This window comes from Topomyia yanbarensis, chromosome 1 (assembly GCF_030247195.1).
Source record: "Topomyia yanbarensis strain Yona2022 chromosome 1, ASM3024719v1, whole genome shotgun sequence".
Taxonomy (NCBI): domain Eukaryota; kingdom Metazoa; phylum Arthropoda; class Insecta; order Diptera; family Culicidae; genus Topomyia; species Topomyia yanbarensis.
In genome coordinates, this window is record NC_080670.1 from 44,840,145 (window position 1) to 44,858,721 (window position 18,577).

Here is an 18,577-nt window from a genome sequence, read left to right on the forward strand (position 1 = left end):
TTTTTTTTGTTCCAGAATTTTTTTTTAGTATCGAATAGTACAAGTTGTGCTGCGCTGGTAAAAAAATAAATAGTTATTCATTGAAAGTTCTCTAAATTGTAGCTTCTGCACCTGAACGCAAATATTATGATAGCGTCTTCGGTGAGCATAATATCTCGAATTTTAAATAAATCGTGTATTTTTTCCTTTAAAATGGTGGTTTTCGTGAACAAACAATGTGTTTTCCTACAATAAAAATTATCCCATAATAAAAAAAAACTCCGAGTACCAGCTATTTTAAAATGGAGAAATACTACTTGTACTTGAGAACGTAGTTGTAATACGAAGTGGAGTGAGACATTTGCCTCGTACATCGAAGATTCCGTAGTGACATGTGTTTCAAAGAGAAGCGTCAAATAAATCGATATAACTCAAGTTCTAATGATTCGATCGATAAGAAAATTTGGGAAAATAACAAAGAAGCTATATAGTTTCGAGATCAGTAGTAATTATTATCGTAATATAATTTGACAGTCTGATATAAAGTTTTTCGTCTTGCATTATCCCGTTAAACATGTACAACATCTTAGATTTTCTAGGCATTCTGGGCGCAGAGATGCGCAGCTGAAGCCTAGTTTAAGTGGAAGTGGAACGTCATACGACCATTTTGAAAAGAAGTTCGGGAAGGATATCGAGGGACAAAGTTAGTTAAAGTGATATTGAAAATTTTTAGGTTAATTTTTTCTATTACTTATACAAATAAACCCATATTTCTGCTCTCCTTACACTCCAAAACCTGAAAATTATCATTTAATACAAAGCTAATAGTAGTGTTATCTGAAAAAAAATTGAATATTAAAAATTACAGATCGACAAAAACATTTTTCTGGCGAGCAATCGATTATCGATATTATTTACATTATCGGTAAATAACGAGCGACCCTATGCATTCTTCTATATACTAAGAAAACCAGTTCAGTATTAACAAAATTAATTATGAAACTATAAAATATACATACAGAACGATGTAATCGCAAGATAAAAACACGCCTTCGCCGAAATATTTTTTTTGCATTATTGGCCTATGGGGGGACCACTGTGCAATGTGGTAAATCTAAAATGTAAAATGTTATTTTGGAATGCTATATGAAATACCATTGGTACACCCGCAGTGTTGGCAATAAAAATGATTTTTGGCATTTAATTCGATGTATCGAACTTTGAACAGCTATAACCTGGCTTAGAGACATTCTAACACCATACATCCTTCGGCAAAGTTGTTCAGTATATCCTGTTCTATACTTCTATCTATTTGTTGACATACTACAAGAAGAATTGTAGTCTGTAGAATTAAAAATGCAAAAATGTAGGTTTTCCCATACTAATCTCCATACAAATTTCAAACGCAATGCGCCACGCCGGGTCAACACCAATCGACCCCAAATTTTGCACAGTTGTTTGGGACCCCAAAAGGTACCAAAAAGTGCTGTGCTCGGTTGATGTGGCTATGATTACGTTTTTCAATATAACAATGCCCCACCCTAGTATACATAGTCACGTCAAAATATGACCAAATCTGGAAACCAGATTGCATACGAACTAGTCTCATAATCAACACATATTATTAAATCCAGCCAAAACATTTCGGTGCAAATCCCTCGTTCCTAGAATTGTTCGGAATTAAAACCAAATTGGCAGAGCAGGGTAATCCCTTCAGTTTAAACAGACCGTAAAATTAAATAAATCACAAATGCCCCATAACCTCTAACAGAACCCGTGACGACCGGCGCTTGAGAGGAAATTGACGCAAACAAACTTTGATTCACAACAAATAACCGTCGAAAACAGATCCAATCCATACGAAAATATGCCAAACTTGCGTGCCTCTAAGCTGTGCTAATTCCAAAGCACACACAAACAGCAGATCGCGACTGTTTTTACACAAAACAGAGGTTTTCTTTTATGTGTTCTCTCGCCCCGGGGTGATCTCTGCATCACTCCCTGCGACCCGCAACAAGTGTCAACAACTGCCATATTCCGGCGAACAAGTTTACCCATCGCTCAATTCCGGTGGGACTTTCAAATTGGTTTGGTGCCCCCCATTCAGTCGGACTATGAATCATATTGGCTAGATTGTTTTGGGAGGTGGGGTCAAAGAACTTGGAGATCAATATGCGCGTATATTTAATGTAACGGGAAATGTAAATAAATGTAAACAAGACGTCGATGTCTGATGAAACTAGACCGAATTAAATAATGAATCAAACTCGTCTTTTGTTACATAAATTCAACTATCTAAATGTGACAATATATCAAAAAACGATTTTTAATTTATTTTGCACGAAAATGTAATGGCCCGGTCTTTCTTGACAATCGTTTTGCCACATGGGATGGCATCATTGACAGTTAACCCAGCAAAAGAACAGGGGTCAAGATGAATAAATGGAAGGTGGATATTAACCGCCGTTAGTAGTAAACAAAAGAAAAAAGCTTTCTCTTTTGTTAACTGCCTTGTTCTACTTATCTAGACCAAACCTTATCTAATCAGTAATCAGTAAAAATATATTCGCATGGAGCATAAATTGAGTAATTCAATTACTTTTCTCGAAACCTATTTTTACACAGTGATACTCTAAATTTGAATTACCAGAAAACAAATTTGAAATATAATTATTCACAAATATAAATCTAAAAGGATGCCTAACAAGTAACAGCCTAAAGTATTGCGTCGGGTAAGACTTTGATACTACTGTTAATAAATCATCACGGTGAATTCCATCGTCGCCAGAACACATGACAACTGCAGACACTCGTCGCGATTCCCAAAAAAAAACAATACACTTACTATGAAGCCCAAATTGGGCGTTTAAAAACTGAAAAATGATATTTTGTCACAGTATTCATGTTCGCAAAATGCGCACCCATATTGATCTTCATTTTTTTCACTGGTCGCTGGCTTTTCCTCGGAAACACTCCGGCTGATTATGTTTCACGAAGAAATATGTCGAGGGCAAAAAAACAAACACTTTTTTCGTCTGAACCAGAACGCGGCAGACATCCTCGCATAATTGAGGCTATAAATTATGGCTGCTTCACGTCTAGCGACGGCGTACTCCTGACAGATTTTTACGATCTCTCGCCTCTAATAAAGACGTCTATTAATAAAAAAAATCCTTCACTGCCGGTCCCCATGCCGTGACAGACGGCCGCCGAGCAACGCATATAGCATTGCTCCATTGTGCACCGGTGATTCACGTATCTTTTGTTTTTTTTGACAGCTGGAAACAGTCTCCGCTGATAGGCGCGCGGCACCGCCAACTAGCAAGATTTGGCAACACTGGCAAGAATCCTAAACGTTGTAACTGATGCACTCGCTGGCTAATATAGACAGCTAGTTTGCTTTTCTTGTTTCGGACCACCCAGGCGGTCACTGGCCTCGTTTCCCGATGACGGAGTCTGTGAAAATTCTGCACGAGGTACTAGATCCCGATCTGTGAGATATTTTTCTTTCCATTTTATTGACTGTCTATATGCGCATTGAAGTGTTGCAGTGGCTTGGCAGACGGAACACACAAGCACCAGATTACAATGGACGGTGCAATATTCCATCGCAATCGGTTCATCTTCGTGTAACACGAGGATTTAATGCGGTGCTGTCTTGTTCTTGTTTGATAGTTGTCTGGAACTAGTCATGCGGAATCGCAAATGACTGGGATATTCACTGGAGAATGTTCGCAGTGTTGCTGAGCCGGGCTGTACTGATCGTTGAGATATAGTTCTTAGAATAGTTTTTTATCTGAGTTTTTGCTAGTATAAACTAGGTTTGTTCCAGTACCCGGAGTAGCTGAAAGTGCTGCTGAGCAAAAAAGTCGTTTTTGTATTCGTTTCATCTCTTTTTTCTTCTGGTAGCAAACCAAAGTAAACAAGAGTATGTTTCTTTACTCCTTAATGGGATTACCAAATTGGTTGAGAGGAAATTAAAGACAGGTCTTGGGACACATTGAATATCGATTGGAATGAAGTAGTATCAATGCCGAATGAAGACATCCCACAGTGATCGAATCTCGTGTTAAGCTATTTAACAAAATGTTAAAACCTGTTGCAATTAAACTCCGGACCATTTATTAATTCTGTAGCAGCACCTCTAATGGTCGGGTTTGGAATATTCTGACGGCAATTTGTTAGGAAAATACACGTGTTTTAGTGGTGAACGTTTCGTCTTGATACGATCAGTAAAAAGTTGTGCTAGATGAAAGACGGGAACAGAAAATTGATCCTCCACACACCTACGTCGAAAACACATTACTGCAGACTCCCAGACGAGAGTGTTATCTGGCTACAGCACGAGGTCTCCAGAAAAATCACGCCTGTTTTTGCCGATAAATTTGCCCAGAAACTGATGATCTAGCAAGGGATTTACCACTGCAGACTCAAAACGAAGCTTTCCATCCTAAAAAAAAATAGACTCAAAGCTGTATAAGATAAAGTATCTGGAGAAATGTATTCTACAAGGCTCTTCTCTTTTAAAATTTTTGTCCTGAGCGTTTACGGGCACTCTAAAACAAGTTACTATACCGACCGAAGGTAACTCTGGTAGTCCACATTAATTCTATAGGTGGCAGTAGTATTTATTGGTGTATTTACAAGTTTCCGGCATGGCCTAACCAACAAATTTAGTGATTTAGTGAAAGCAGAATAGCACAGAAAAAAATATTTTGTGATTTTAAATTTAATTTCATGCACATATTTGGAGTATGAAAATAAATGTAAAATTAAGTTCCAGCACAAATACATACAACTTGTCGTGCTTTTTTCAGCGATATTTATTGTAATTTTACACGTTGATTGAAAATTACAGTTTCATTAAACGGAAAACCAATGCTCTTGAATGTATTTTTAATCCCATATTGCTGTAAAATACTTGACATGTAATATTACACGAACGGAAGTGTAATATCATATGCTTTCTGATGCTCTCATTGAGTGCATCGAATTCAACTTAATTTTCAATCAAATTTTTGATTCAAGCTTTGTATGTTTACATTCGTATTGATTTATTTGCCGTTTAAGTGACCTATATGTACAATGTGTATATTAGACTGGTTCAATTTTTGACTTTTAGCTCCACCATGCTCTACTGATTCCTCTTATGGCTCTTAGTAATTGTGCAAGTTTTGATACCGATCGGTTGTGTCTACAGACCCTCCACAAATTTCAAAGTTTATATGGAAATTTGTATGGAGAATCGGTTAAAATCGAAAATAATTTTTTAAAAAGTCACCTCATCAACCAATTCATGAGAACACTATACATTTCTAAAGGTATTTTTCTACTGAACACATTTGTGGAACATTGTAAGTTTGTGAAAATTCGCCGAGAAAAGTTATTAACTAAAGCAATAGCATGACTTCAAAACAAGTGGATTTTATTATTAATAATAGCAACCCTGTTTGAATAGCTGCATCTGCCATACGGGAGCGGTGGGTGGTAAGCCTAGTTTACACTTGTATAGAGTTCTATGCGCCTAAATTTTGATCATTAACGATTTTTTACAACCGGCCAAAGTGTAAAAATCATGCGAAAAAACGATACTTTATTTTCAAGTGGCCGCAAAGCGCAAGTTAAAAAAAAACTGGAAAGACGCCTCTGCGTCTGATCTTTTCGGTCCGATGTTTGATAACATCGATTTTATTGAATCAATAAAATCGATTTGGCGAGATCGATTTTTTTTTTTCGAAGTTTCCATTGAAACGACGCAATTTTTTTCACAATCGATCTTTTTACGTCGAAAAATCGATTTTTTCATCCGATCTTTCCCGGTCCGATGTTTGACAATATTGATTTTTTTTTTAATAAAAAGATGTAGCAAAATTTTATTTTTCAAAATGCCCATCACTAAACCAGAGATGATGCTCATATAGAGATGCGCGAAGACTGAAGCCAAAAGATCCAATTGAACCCAAAACAACGGTTTCAAATAAACAATGAAACCAATATGGCGGATTTAGGAAGAAGTGCGTGGAGAGTATTGAGATGGAAATAAAAAGAACTACATGTAGTTAGGTTTGCACACGAAGAGTGAAACTTTATATACGTTAGGGTGTCCCAAAATCAAAACATGTTCAAAAATAATCGGGCCCACTTCTTAAATGAAAGGTATTAGGACTACTTTCTTCTTCGGAGTGAATTTTCTAAAACGCTCCCACCTGGTTGCGTATTTTGATTTATTGAAAACTGGGCCAATTGTGGGTAAAATTTCAAATTCATTCCTGTTGAAGTGCTCCAGAGCTGTCCTAGATTTGTTCCATCATTTCTTTTTTTATGTATATCCAAATGGAGACGTCTGGTGAGTTAGTTTGTACAATTTTTGGATTATAAGAGCAGCGGAACCATTAAAACGTAGCAAAATTTTTTGGTGTTTTTCATTAGTTTTCCTTCAAAACTGTGTATCTAGAAAATTTTAAAGTATAGAAAACACTTCTTATAATTGAGCCGAATAGAGGGGAGTAATTTTGTTGAAGAAAGTGTAATGATACTTCAGAAGTAACCTATAAGCATTATAACGTAGCCTAATATCTGCTTTAGATCTACATATATGGTAGTCTTAAAGAGCCGCTAAGCCATATATTCTGGTATAATGCTAATAATATGCCAGAGAAGGCGAAATATAGTGCTATTACTGTGCAGAGATTGACAGTCCATTTTTGTAGTACTAATGCTATTATACAGCACCCGTGCACAAATGTCATGCTATTAGAAAGCCTGATTTGACTATCATTTTCCACAATGTGGGTTTGCAACGATTTTTTTTATGTTTCCTTTTCGGTATGATGTACAAAGAGGAAACATACAAAAATACTTTTTGGGATCGTAAATTTCGTTCTCGCACGATATGAATGTTTTATGAAAATTAACTTTGGTACGTCTCGAACAGAGATACCTTGCCTCATCTCTCACGGTAAGTGCGCCTTGCTGTCTAGGCTATATTGCGTATGTTCGAATGAAATGATATGAAAATATGCCGAATATAATCTTCAAGAGAAGTTGCATAACGAATAAACCCACAGCATTGTAATAGCATTATATCGCCATTATATTTGCTATATAGTGACAAAAAAGATCCTTGAACCAGATACGCCTTATATCAGCTTTATATATGTATACAAAGCAAGCGATAATGCTACATTTCGGCTGTGAATGTATGCATTTATGATGCTAATATAGAACTTGATTGCATTGTTAATGTTATAAGTTATGTTATGGTTACTTGGGAAGTCTGCTCAACAAACGCCTTACGCTGATCCACTCAGTTCGATGTTTTTTAGGATGTAGAGCTAGTTTCTTGCAGGGCTTTGATGTCTTACACGCAACGCAAAATACATTCTAAATTTACATTTTGCTGGCAACTTCTAGGTGCAATCTGTCCCGTTTCGACATATTTCATCACGAAAATAAATTAAAAAATAGAAGCTCCGATCATATGAACAATTAGAAATGTAGGCACTAAAATTTGGTTACCTCGCTGATGGTAATACCATTCACTAACCTATCGCATGAAATCTTTTCAACGTTCGGTGGAAAACTGCAAAAAGCTAGCATCGTTTTTCAATTTTCAAATATAGTTACACAAACACGCACGCTTTCGGACGTATACCGTGACGTTTGGCCAGTGCCCAGCTCTAGCCGTGAGCCAAAGTATAATAATATTTTTTATGATCTCAGACGTCGATTATTCTTTACGATTTGTTTTTGCGTCCATTTCAAACTTTGGCTCACATATATCCACTTTTCGGAGAATACACGTGCTAGTTCGCGCGGTTGATTTTAACGCGTTTGAGCAGTGGAAAATTCGTCCAACTAATGGTCATGCTGCTGCGGTGGACGTGAATCGCCAACCGTTCGTTTTTTTTGTAGCATCAGCACGCCTACCCTGACCAAGGCGGTGCAAAAGAGATCCAATTTCAGGGATTTTTCGGTGTTTCTAACTCGGATAGGAGCTATTATGATTGCCTTTTTCTTCTGTGGTTGCGTTTTTACCATTGAAAAGTCCAACTATCAAATTGCATCCTGAAGGTTGACTACGAAAACAACACTCGGATGAGAGAGGCATTTAATTGATGATTATTGTTTGTGTCGGAAACGTCCCTCGGGACCTTCCTTTAAATGGTGGCACGTATGATCGAAACGTTGTCATTATCTTATGCTGTTTCGGAAGTGATTTCTGTTGTGCTAAGGCAAAAAAATCACTAATGAGATAGAAATAAAAACCGTTCCATCGTTCGGTGGGAAAGAGACAAATCCCATGAAAACATGGGTTGTAAAGCTGAAAAGGAAATTAAACAGTGGAACGATCGTTAGGATCGTGAACCACTAGTTCTTATACTGTGAGTTGGGCGTCAAAGGAAATATCATTCGGAAAGAGGCGTTTCAAACGAACTGATTTAGGAAAAAAAAAGAACACCTACCTAAATTTATCCGAATCACTTCCGGATCGTACGTTGAGATCTTGTATGTCGAGCTCCGAGCGATCAGACCGAGGAACACCGTCATCAATATCACCAGTGCTATCACTTGCGTCGCCATTTCTATTGCACTTTCTGTTACAACTCACTCGCGTAAGTGCTTAAGCTTTCAATCACACAAATCCGACTCGAACAATTTCACTTTTCCAATTACACGTGAGTTAAGCTGTTGGTTGGGATGGGTCTAAATATATTTTTTACTGAACACATCGTTAGAGTTGGTCGGTTGTGCAGCTTGATGATAGTGTAGCAGCATTGTTGATTTGGAATCTGAAAAGAGGGAAGTAAATATAATTTAATTCTATGTTGCTAGCTAATTAGGTTCTTTACCGACACAATTAAACTCTCTTTTTCGGCAATTCACTAGTACTGTTTATACGGACTTAGAAAACATTTGTAGACGACTCGATTCGCTCTAAGCTAGTTGCAAAGATTTTTGTTCTATGTCCATGTACATAGTACTAGCAAACTGTCAAACATGATAACTCGGTTTCATTTGTGACGTCACCGTAAAGTATTAAAAAGCAATTTAAGAACAGTATAACAACAAATAATGGAAGTATTGAGTTCTACAAGATGACGACAAGAATTAACTCATGATGAATGGAGTTCATATTTGACAATTCTCGGTGATTTGTTTACCTCGTCAGTTGCGTCAGTTCGAATGCAACGGATATTCATCTGTTGCATTCAAACTCATGCAACTCCCATGTAAACAAACCACTGAGAATTAGGATCTTTACTGACACAGGTAACCTAACTTTTTTGACAGTTCACTAATACTGTTTACATAGACAGTTCACTAATAATTTTGTGAGTTCATTTCTCGACAAACATATGATTACGGCTTAAAAGCCAACTGTCAAAATTCACTTTGAATGGAAATTCCGGACAAACTGTAACTCGCAAATCACAGATGTTGGCAATAGATTTAAGAGAAGTTTTCTTTATCGTTAACTACTATGCACTGTATTCAGCCAGTAACGGTTTGTTCGGAATTTCCTTTCAAAGAGAATTGTAACAGTTGGCTTTTACGCCGTAATCACATGTTTGTCGAGAATTGTTATGTCACCGCAAAGTATTCAATTAAAAAATTCGTTCTCGATAGATGACAACTCTTAATCAGCATTAAGGGTTATCTATTTACACCATTCCTCGCTACTTTCGGTATCCCGCATGGAAGCCACCGCGGCCCAATAATATTTACCCTTTATTTTAATGACGTCAATATCAAACTACAAGGATCCTCCTTTCCTATGCCGATGACATGAAGATTTCTCGACAGATACGGTATTCAACCCATGCCGAATCACTTCAAAGTAAACTGGACAGCAGTACGTGATGTTATCTAAACGGAATGTTGGTCCGCTCAACGCTAGAATAATTGTTAAAATGTTGTTGTAAAAATAATAATACTCAAAAATTCGTAAAAAGTTCCTATAGTTATCTGCGATACAATATGAAGAATTGCGCGAAAATTCAGAACGATTGGTTCAGGAGATTTCGAGTTATGGTGTAGGCTGCAATTTTTCGAGGTACTTCCTGAAGATTCCGTTGGTCACTCATCAAGATTGTGCAATGAAAATTTAGAAGAATATTGTTTAAGTCTTGCATTATTTTGCGGAGATTGACTGAATAGACTAACACTTTCTGAGACGTGAAAAAAAGTTTTGTGTTTGTTTACATCTGACACCTGACATAATGAACTATACAGTGCTGCAAAACATGCCTGAACCAACTTACTAAAATATGTTTTGATACTATCCCGAATGGTACAAATCGCACTTTGCTTCGGTCAATATTGAAAAGGAATCCAAGAAATAACACGAAGTTATATTAAATACTGATTAAAGAAGGTCAATACAGGATATATACTTGATTACATTAAATTCGCACATAATTTTGTTGTATCTCCAAAATTAATCTATTTTCGTCTTATTTACAGAAAAGTAATAAAATTAATTTGATTAGCATATAAAGAACACAATACTCGATGAACAAAAATTTTAAAAAATTGTTTTGAGCGGTCCTATTTTTTCGTCCATTACTGCCAATACGACGCCAGTTCAAGGAATTCAAGCTGCACCGGTTTTTCGAGATCCCCGTTCCATGAGGATCTCTCTCAGTGCGTTAAAGACGATATCGTTACGGCATTCGTCGCGATCACGCGTACTCTAATTAGTTTCCGCGTACACATATATAGACGTAAGTACAGATGGTACCCCGCGGGGCCCACTCGCGTGCGCCTTTATTTATTGACAGTTGCCGCGTGGTCACAAACGAACGGGAGCATCGAGCCCCAAAACAATTGACCGATTGTTCACTGCGTGCTGGACGTGACGAAATGTTCACAATGTAATGCTGCTTTGATTGCATCTGCGTCGGACTTTGTGAATGTTTCGCAGCCCCGCTACGTAGATGCACTGTGGGTATAGACTGGCTATAATATTGTTTATGTTTGACTGTTCACTAACGCATGCGTTGATATTCGTCCCACTGTGAATCGTAAAGTTAGTCATCATCAGTAGCGAGATTTATGCTCGGCGATTAGTGCACGCCAGCATTCCTCGATCGATGGAATAAAACGTTTGTACGAGTAGGTTGATTCGCTTCGGTATTTGATTGAATCCCGCGTGGTGATCGGTTGGAATTTTTCCTCTATTAATCAATGCGGTTAGTAATGAAGGAGCGGCAAAGCCACTATGTACTCCCTTCCAGCGAGATGGATATTTGAATACACAAAAGTGCAGCGCGACACGACCACAGGATAATTTATGATGTGCGATTTCAATGCAACGATCGTTGCCCTCAAATATACAATGGTTGACATTTTTTCCATTTACCAAAAGTGCACAAAACGCAAGTGACAGGACAATCCCATTTTATAATTCGAGAGTTTTATTTTCGAAGTGCACTGAAAAAACATTTATCCAACCAACGAATACGAAGCCATCGGGAACAACAGGGACCATTTAAAAAGCGACCCTCGCGCTCGGTACTCGACTCTCGGGTAATGGAAATGCTTCACCAGGGAAGTCTACTGTCTGCAAAAGATACCGAATGTGGATGTCCTCCTCCGAAGGGCCAGAAGAAGAAACTGTTACACATGTGCACCATTCATTTCGGGATAATTTTTCATTCATTTAAATATAATTCAAGTTTCAAGACTCTCTCTCTCTCTCTCTGTCCTTCTCACATTGCACCGACAAATCACGTGTGTGCGAGGAAGATGAATACTAACGGCTGCAAACTGTTGCACGGCCTGCTGCTGCTGCTGGTGCTAAACTTCCCCCGCACAGCCAGCCAAGAAAAACAAGGGTAGAATTGTATTATTTTCGGGTCCAACCACGTCAGGCAGATGGGTCAGAAGTGCAAGTAGGCGCTGAGATGAGACATGGACACATGGAAGATAAATTGGAAATTGTTTTAAATTTAAATTAGCATAAAAAACGTAGTTCTTGAATGCCTAAATTTCCCACATGTTGATCCCTACCGAAAGAGAACGATTGATTGAGAAAAAAATCGGTTTAAAATTATGTTGACGTTCAAATTTCATAATGTTTAATTCCTCGAGCCCGCAATAATTCAAACAAATCAGGGAATCGATAAGTTAAACATTTTATCCCGAAAAGCGGCTAAACCGCCGGTATCGTGGAGTAAGCTGAACTGGTCTCGGGAGTCTCCAATTACCCCGTATCATGTTTTATAGACTCCGCCGACGAGAACACATGTTTCTGTTCCGCGGCTACTTTTGCTGCGAGTCTGTAACGCGGGAATGTTTTAATGAACGCGTCCATTTATCCTTTCCACTGCTAGCTTAAGCGATAATTTTACCCTTTGCTCTCGTAATATTGTTTATGGTCTAGAAATTGTCGTTAAACAAAACGGGATGTGTAGACAATTAAACCAAAACCTTCGCTTCGAGTCTTCACACGTTAGGGGCGTATCCTTTCCAGTCCTTTGGTGGTCCGAACGAATTAGAGTCTGAGTATAAGAGAACGGTCTATGCCGCATTTTTTTTATATTTTGTAGCCCATGACCTGAAAACAGATCTTTTGTTTTGATTACGATGCAGCATTGATCATACCCAGTAAAAATCAACCGGAAAATGAGTGATACAACCTCCTGTGGTACCACTCCACGAAAAGGTCTAGAAACCCCCAAAGTTCGTCACATTCGGAAATCTTAGTAACTCTAACAAATTGGGTCATTGAGCCATATTCTGTTTTGCTGTTATTAGGTGTTTTCAGATGCAACTGATGTTAAATATATGCATTGGAGCTTCATTTTCCACTTATTTAAGATACACACTACGAAAAATATTCACTACGAATTTTATTTCTAACTATTTCAACGCGCCAACAGCAACAGCGTTGGAATAGGCAGAATAAAATCCATAGTAAATATCTTTTGTGGTGTGTGTCCTGTCGCCTCGTGTGCGATCAGCTTTATACGTAAAATAAAATTATTTTATAAAATTGAATCAACAAAGCTACACCTTCTATATAACCACCTCGACTTTTATGCTTTTGCTGGCTTAACTGTTAACCCTAGGACGTTGCACTTGCGTTTTCCACCCTAGAACGTTGCACTGGGGTATAAATGTACCCCACGCTTTGATCGCTATTTCGCAAGTAAAAATGCAGCCAAAAGAAATGTGTAAAACGTCATTTTCTTCGTTTTTTAATTGCGAAAACAGCTGTGTAAGTGAAAGTACGGAATTTATTGAATCAATGATACATAAATTGGTTTGAACAAAAAAAAAAGAGTGAAAAAATCGTGGTTTTGACTTTTTCACAAAAATTACTATAACTTTGCGAATTTTCAACCGATTTCAAAAAAATCAAATGTTTCTAAAAGTTGAAAGAATGGTCTAGAAACGATATAAAACGGAATTTCGATATTTTTGAAAAAGTGCAATTATTTAAAAGAGTGAAAGTTCAAAAATCGGGATTGGAAAATACCACGAAATGGGGTGAAAATTGAAATAAAAAAGTATTTCTGACCAGTAATACACTGGTAACACGCAACGTTACTGTTACAGCAGCTGCAGTGCGCAAATTTCACTTGCGAGGCTTTACTTTGTATTTTATAGTTTTGAAAAACTATAAAATACAAAAAGTACAACATTAAAAATCAGCAAAAAATCAGAACGATTTTTTTACTACTTCAAAATTAAATTAAATAATTGAAAAAATGATTAAAAACGATTTTATAGTACTAATTGTTACTATCGTAGTAAAACAACTAGTATTTAAACTGGTATTGTCACAAGTCACATTTCCACTGACACCACAAAACCTGACGAAACGCTAACGGTAACCGTACACTGGGGTACAAATATACCCCACGCCAACTTTGATACCTGCTTCCACGAAGGCTATAAGCAAACTGGCTATACCACCTTTTTCTACTCTTGCTAGGAACTCTAAATTGAATTATGGTTAGGGTCCCAGGTCGATAAATGCCGAATTCTTGTCTTCACACGGCTCCAAAGAAGGCGTGGGGTAAATTTTACCCCAGTGCAACGTTCTAGGGTTAAATATGCTACCCTATGTGACTAAAACTTAAACGAAAAGAAGAAAATCGCGAGCTAATTTGATGCAGTCCTAACCTCAATATTTAACCAGCTCCTTGTTGGTAGTTTTGGCAATCAAGAGTGTTTACAATATTTACAAAAAGGTTAAATAATGGTGCTGCTGGATTTATTCTGGGTACTTTTCATGCACTTCAACATGTCATACAAATTGAATACAAGTTATTAATGATGATATAGGTATGCACGTGTATTGTTAAAAGAAGCATGAATGAGCTAGATATGAGAATTCTTGGATTAGGTGTAATCTTTAAGGTACAATTATGTTCAGCACTTGTGAGAAGTATGCAAAAGGCAACGATGATCGCTACTTATTGTCATTAGATTTTCGGCAGGGCCTAGTAGAGAAAATTAACAAGAACATCAAAAGGCTGTTGTCATCTCATCTTTTAGGCTAAAAACCATTGTCAAGTGCGACCGATGGTGTCAAACGAAAACGTGTTTACGTTTTCGTATAAAATGAACCCATGTGGCCAAAATCATTGTCAAGTAAGATAGTGTCAACCACAGACGTCTATACATGTTCGTAGAAAATTTTAAAGACCGTTCTGAAGCTTTAAAGGTTTGACATATATATTGTTACCTCAATCAAGTTGAGTTCTATCGATGCATATAATGATAGATGCAATTTATTCTTCATTTGATGACCTAATTGGTTTGAATCGCCCGGCTATGGCAATCGACATCCATCAGACAACAGGTAACGCGCAACAATTATGTATAGTAAAAAAAACAGGGGTTACAGTATCAAGCAATGAAATCATTCTGACAAAATTGCAAGCAACAAGCTAATCCGGGATTCCAAGCATTGTTTTTACCCTTGAATCCGGCAGTCAGTTCCGCCGATTCCGCCCTATTTTCGTGCAAAATATCCCTTTTCTCAACAACATACCAATTCCTACGACACCGGCAAATTAAAAACAAAACCCATGTTTACTCCAGTGGACAGCTCGGCTTTTCCACAGATGCTTTTAGATTTTTGCTTGCACCAGTAAATGTCGAAAAACAGATGAAATTCAGACCAGATGTTGTTTAATGATTCTGCATTAAGCTAAAATTCCAAATGCCGCAATATTTACAATTGTGTTTGTGCGAATCACTTCTAAAATACACATCTTGATTTGCTTCCTAATTACGCGCACATTTGATTTAAGGGAACTATGTGTAAGACGGACATACAGTTATTTTAGGTATTCTAACTCGGCAGGGTGACAACGAAGGTTGGTAAAATACCCATTTTTGTCTATACATTCCGTAGAGTGTATTTGTTTATGCAACATAATGCTTGCCGCTTTTTTTGTATGCTCATTTGCTTTTTCCAGTAAATTTTGCTCATATTAGCTTTTGTGACTGGTTTTATCGGTCTAGATAGGTTAGATAATTCTTGTTGTGTGTTTTTGTATAGATAACATAGGGTCAGTTAGACTACAATGTCCCTCTTGCTGCGAAGAAGATCTGCTGAATTCGCTACTCAGTGAACGACAGTGGTGACGGTGGAAGAAGGCAGTTGTTTATATCATGCGGAAGGCGGCCATCGAGATAAGGGTAAGAGTGACAGAGCACAGTGAGGTAATGACGTCCTCGATACGCAATCACAGGACAGTTTCCGCCACAGCAACAATTTTGTGAAGTGCGCGAAGGATACCTATCAAAAGTGCCTACCCATAGTTTAGGTGCTCATGAGAATTGAGGTGCCGGATCACCGCCAAGGGAAACTAAATACAAAGAAATTTTCGCTTCCCCGACTAACCGTTAAAGATCCGAAACACCTACCCCTCTCGCTGTAGAGGATAAACCAAACAAGATTTGCTCTCCTGTACAGCTAAAAGTCAAAGAGAGGAAAGCAGGTAGGACAACGACTCCATCTAAGAACAATGCTGCGATGTCTTCCGGGATTCCTTGTGGGGAGCAAGGAATCCAGTGATTCGTTACCAACATCGCTAGGGAAGTTCCAACAAAAGAGCCAAGTTAACTTTCTTAGCTTATTGTCAATAACCGCTGCCGGAGCAGCTAATAGAAACGATCAGAGAGAACTCGACCGTTGTTGTCCTAGCCGGTCGGAAGAAACCGGTTGCAAGAACCTGAAAGTCTTGGTTAGGACGATGCAGAGTGTTTCTCCGATGGGGTGCTAGTAAAATTTGTCAATCGAAGATTCGGTTCGGAGGAAGTGGTCAAGTTTCCAAACGAATATATCGCCGATTTTTGTGAGAACTATTTTCCGATTTCCACAAATTTGATTTCGTATGAAAGTTAAAATACTCCAATTGAACTTATTGAACTTCGTTCCTATCCGACTTCTGGTTCCGAAATTTTCCATATAAGTACATACCAGTATCATAATTCCTAAGAGGTCAAAAATGGCCATCAAATTGCTTAGATTAGCAGCTCTAGATGATGGGTACCCTATCAAAGTCTCTTTGAATACCATGTCCACAATTCCGGAAGTATCGGGAATCCATGACACAGGCTATCATTCAAGGCACCATATTTTCAATTCGTAAAATGAACAAAACCACGAATTTGGCTCGTTGCAGAAAACATCTTATAGATTCATGCAATTTCGTTTCGTTATATTTCTTTACTGTGTGATTAATAGTTTTTTCTACAAGAATTGTCGCTGCCTCTGATAACTTAATTCAAATGCTCGATATTTAATTCCTTCACTGCCAACAACCAACTGCTCCGACGCTACGCATACGCGGATGATTTCACTAGCTTGACTTGGCTTTGATTTTCTGATCCATATCATACACGAACGTCTCCGCGCGTGGTTTTATTCAATTTGTTGTTTGTTATAGGTACCCCTCGCCATCCCGCCCCGTGACGCTCACCAGAAATGGCTGCCCAGCTCCAGATTGGTGCGCATGTATCAAGAACGATTCGAGATTAAGCGTAATTTGATTAATAACATAATTACAAATGGTGATACGAGTGGTTAACATGGGAGAATCTTTCTCCATGGCCGTCTCGAGCTACGATGATTGTTTGGTAGTGCAGACAGTTTCGAGGGGTGGTTATATCACAGTTATCTTTGTTTTTATCAAGCATCCAAAAATGTTGACTGTACCGAAGTCGTGTATGAAACCGCACCGGCAGCGTACCCCCCGACGACGCTAAATTGCTCCCTGGAAGAACGACCCGGCAATAAGATTCAATTGAGCATTACTTAAGTAGAACTTATCTTCGGTTGGAAAGCTCTCAGATTATATAGTACACAACCACGATACATGCGTCATCGGTAACGAAGCATACGGAACACTGTCGGTGAGTGTGTCATCGTGACCATATTATTCCTTCGATAGTCTTTCGTATTAGTAAATATAAGAGACCATTTAGGGATCTAAGGAAAAAATATTAAATTCGGTAGTCTGAAATAAAAACTTCTTTTTCATCAAGAATGCGCGACCAAAACCTTCATTCAATCTCACGGTCACCATTACCAATGAGCGTCAAAGCGATCCGCCGAACTCTTGAACAACTATAGGAGGTAGATAGGTATGTATTTCTAATTATTTCACCTACACTTGGTCAGGTCCACCAGCCAGTAACCCGGGGCTGCCGATCGTCTTTCCTAAGCAGCTAAAGATAGTGATCGCGGTTAAATGTGGTAGCTTAATTAATTCATGAACCCCACACCAACAGCGACGACATTAAAGGAAACTATAAAACATTTTATTTCTAAACACTGCGCATCGCCATCGTTCGGTGAGCCGAGCTGCCGATTCACGTTGCGCGCGGCATCTGATTTGGTATGCAAAGAGGCGATTTGCGTTACTTCCACCTTCCGCACCATACGCTGAACAATGGATACTTTGAAAGGACCTGCGACGTGGCTTTTAGGAGTACGCAACTCTGAATTGAGAAGTGAGAATATTCAAATCAAAAATCCACATCACGAAATCATTGCCGCGAGGCATAATGAAAAAAATTTGTTTTCGATTTCTTTCCCCGGATTTGAGAAACAACCAGCAGAAGGCCCGTTGGATAATCCTTCGATCCATTCGCCTGCACAGGATGTCGAAGCATAGAAACAGAAACAGAAGAACCAGAGAATGGAACATCACTAGCAGACAAATTGATTATGATAAGAACTAACGACTCGGTTGGATTCAATTTGAGCAGTTTATTGGAATATAAAGTGGCGAGCTCTTCCCGTCCTACCCGGGCCCGTCCTTGACGAATGTATTATTGCGGGGGCTTTCGATTATCCAAAACAAAACGTTCTCTCTAGGTCTCTTCTGAGGGAACATGTTCTGCACAAGTGCTTTTCCGGTCTTACTTGGAAAGATCTTCAAAAGTCAAGTGGATTGATTGTGAGTGAAGAGACGCGTTGGGAAATTTAATTTTGATTCGCTTGTAGTTGAGGGAGATCCTAATCTGACAGATATACCAGAGATAGGTAATGGAGTAATACCACGGTCTGTTGCAGTACCATGTCTGCTGGCTACACAAGGGTAAATGTGTGGGTTTCAAATGTCTA

The 18,577-nt window shown here is 38.3% G+C and overlaps 1 protein-coding gene across 2 annotated transcripts in view; it reads right to left on the reverse strand.

Moving 5' to 3' along the window:
* LOC131677490 (fibroblast growth factor receptor homolog 1-like) overlaps positions 1–18,577 on the reverse strand; it is a 124,821-nt gene that overhangs the window by 80,704 nt on the left and 25,540 nt on the right. For both annotated transcript variants that reach the window (XM_058957328.1, XM_058957329.1), the window contains exon 2: positions 8,445–8,771. In XM_058957328.1, the coding sequence (XP_058813311.1) occupies positions 8,445–8,562 (118 nt within the window). In that variant the 5' untranslated portion in view covers positions 8,563–8,771. The remainder of the gene's footprint in view (positions 1–8,444; positions 8,772–18,577) is intronic.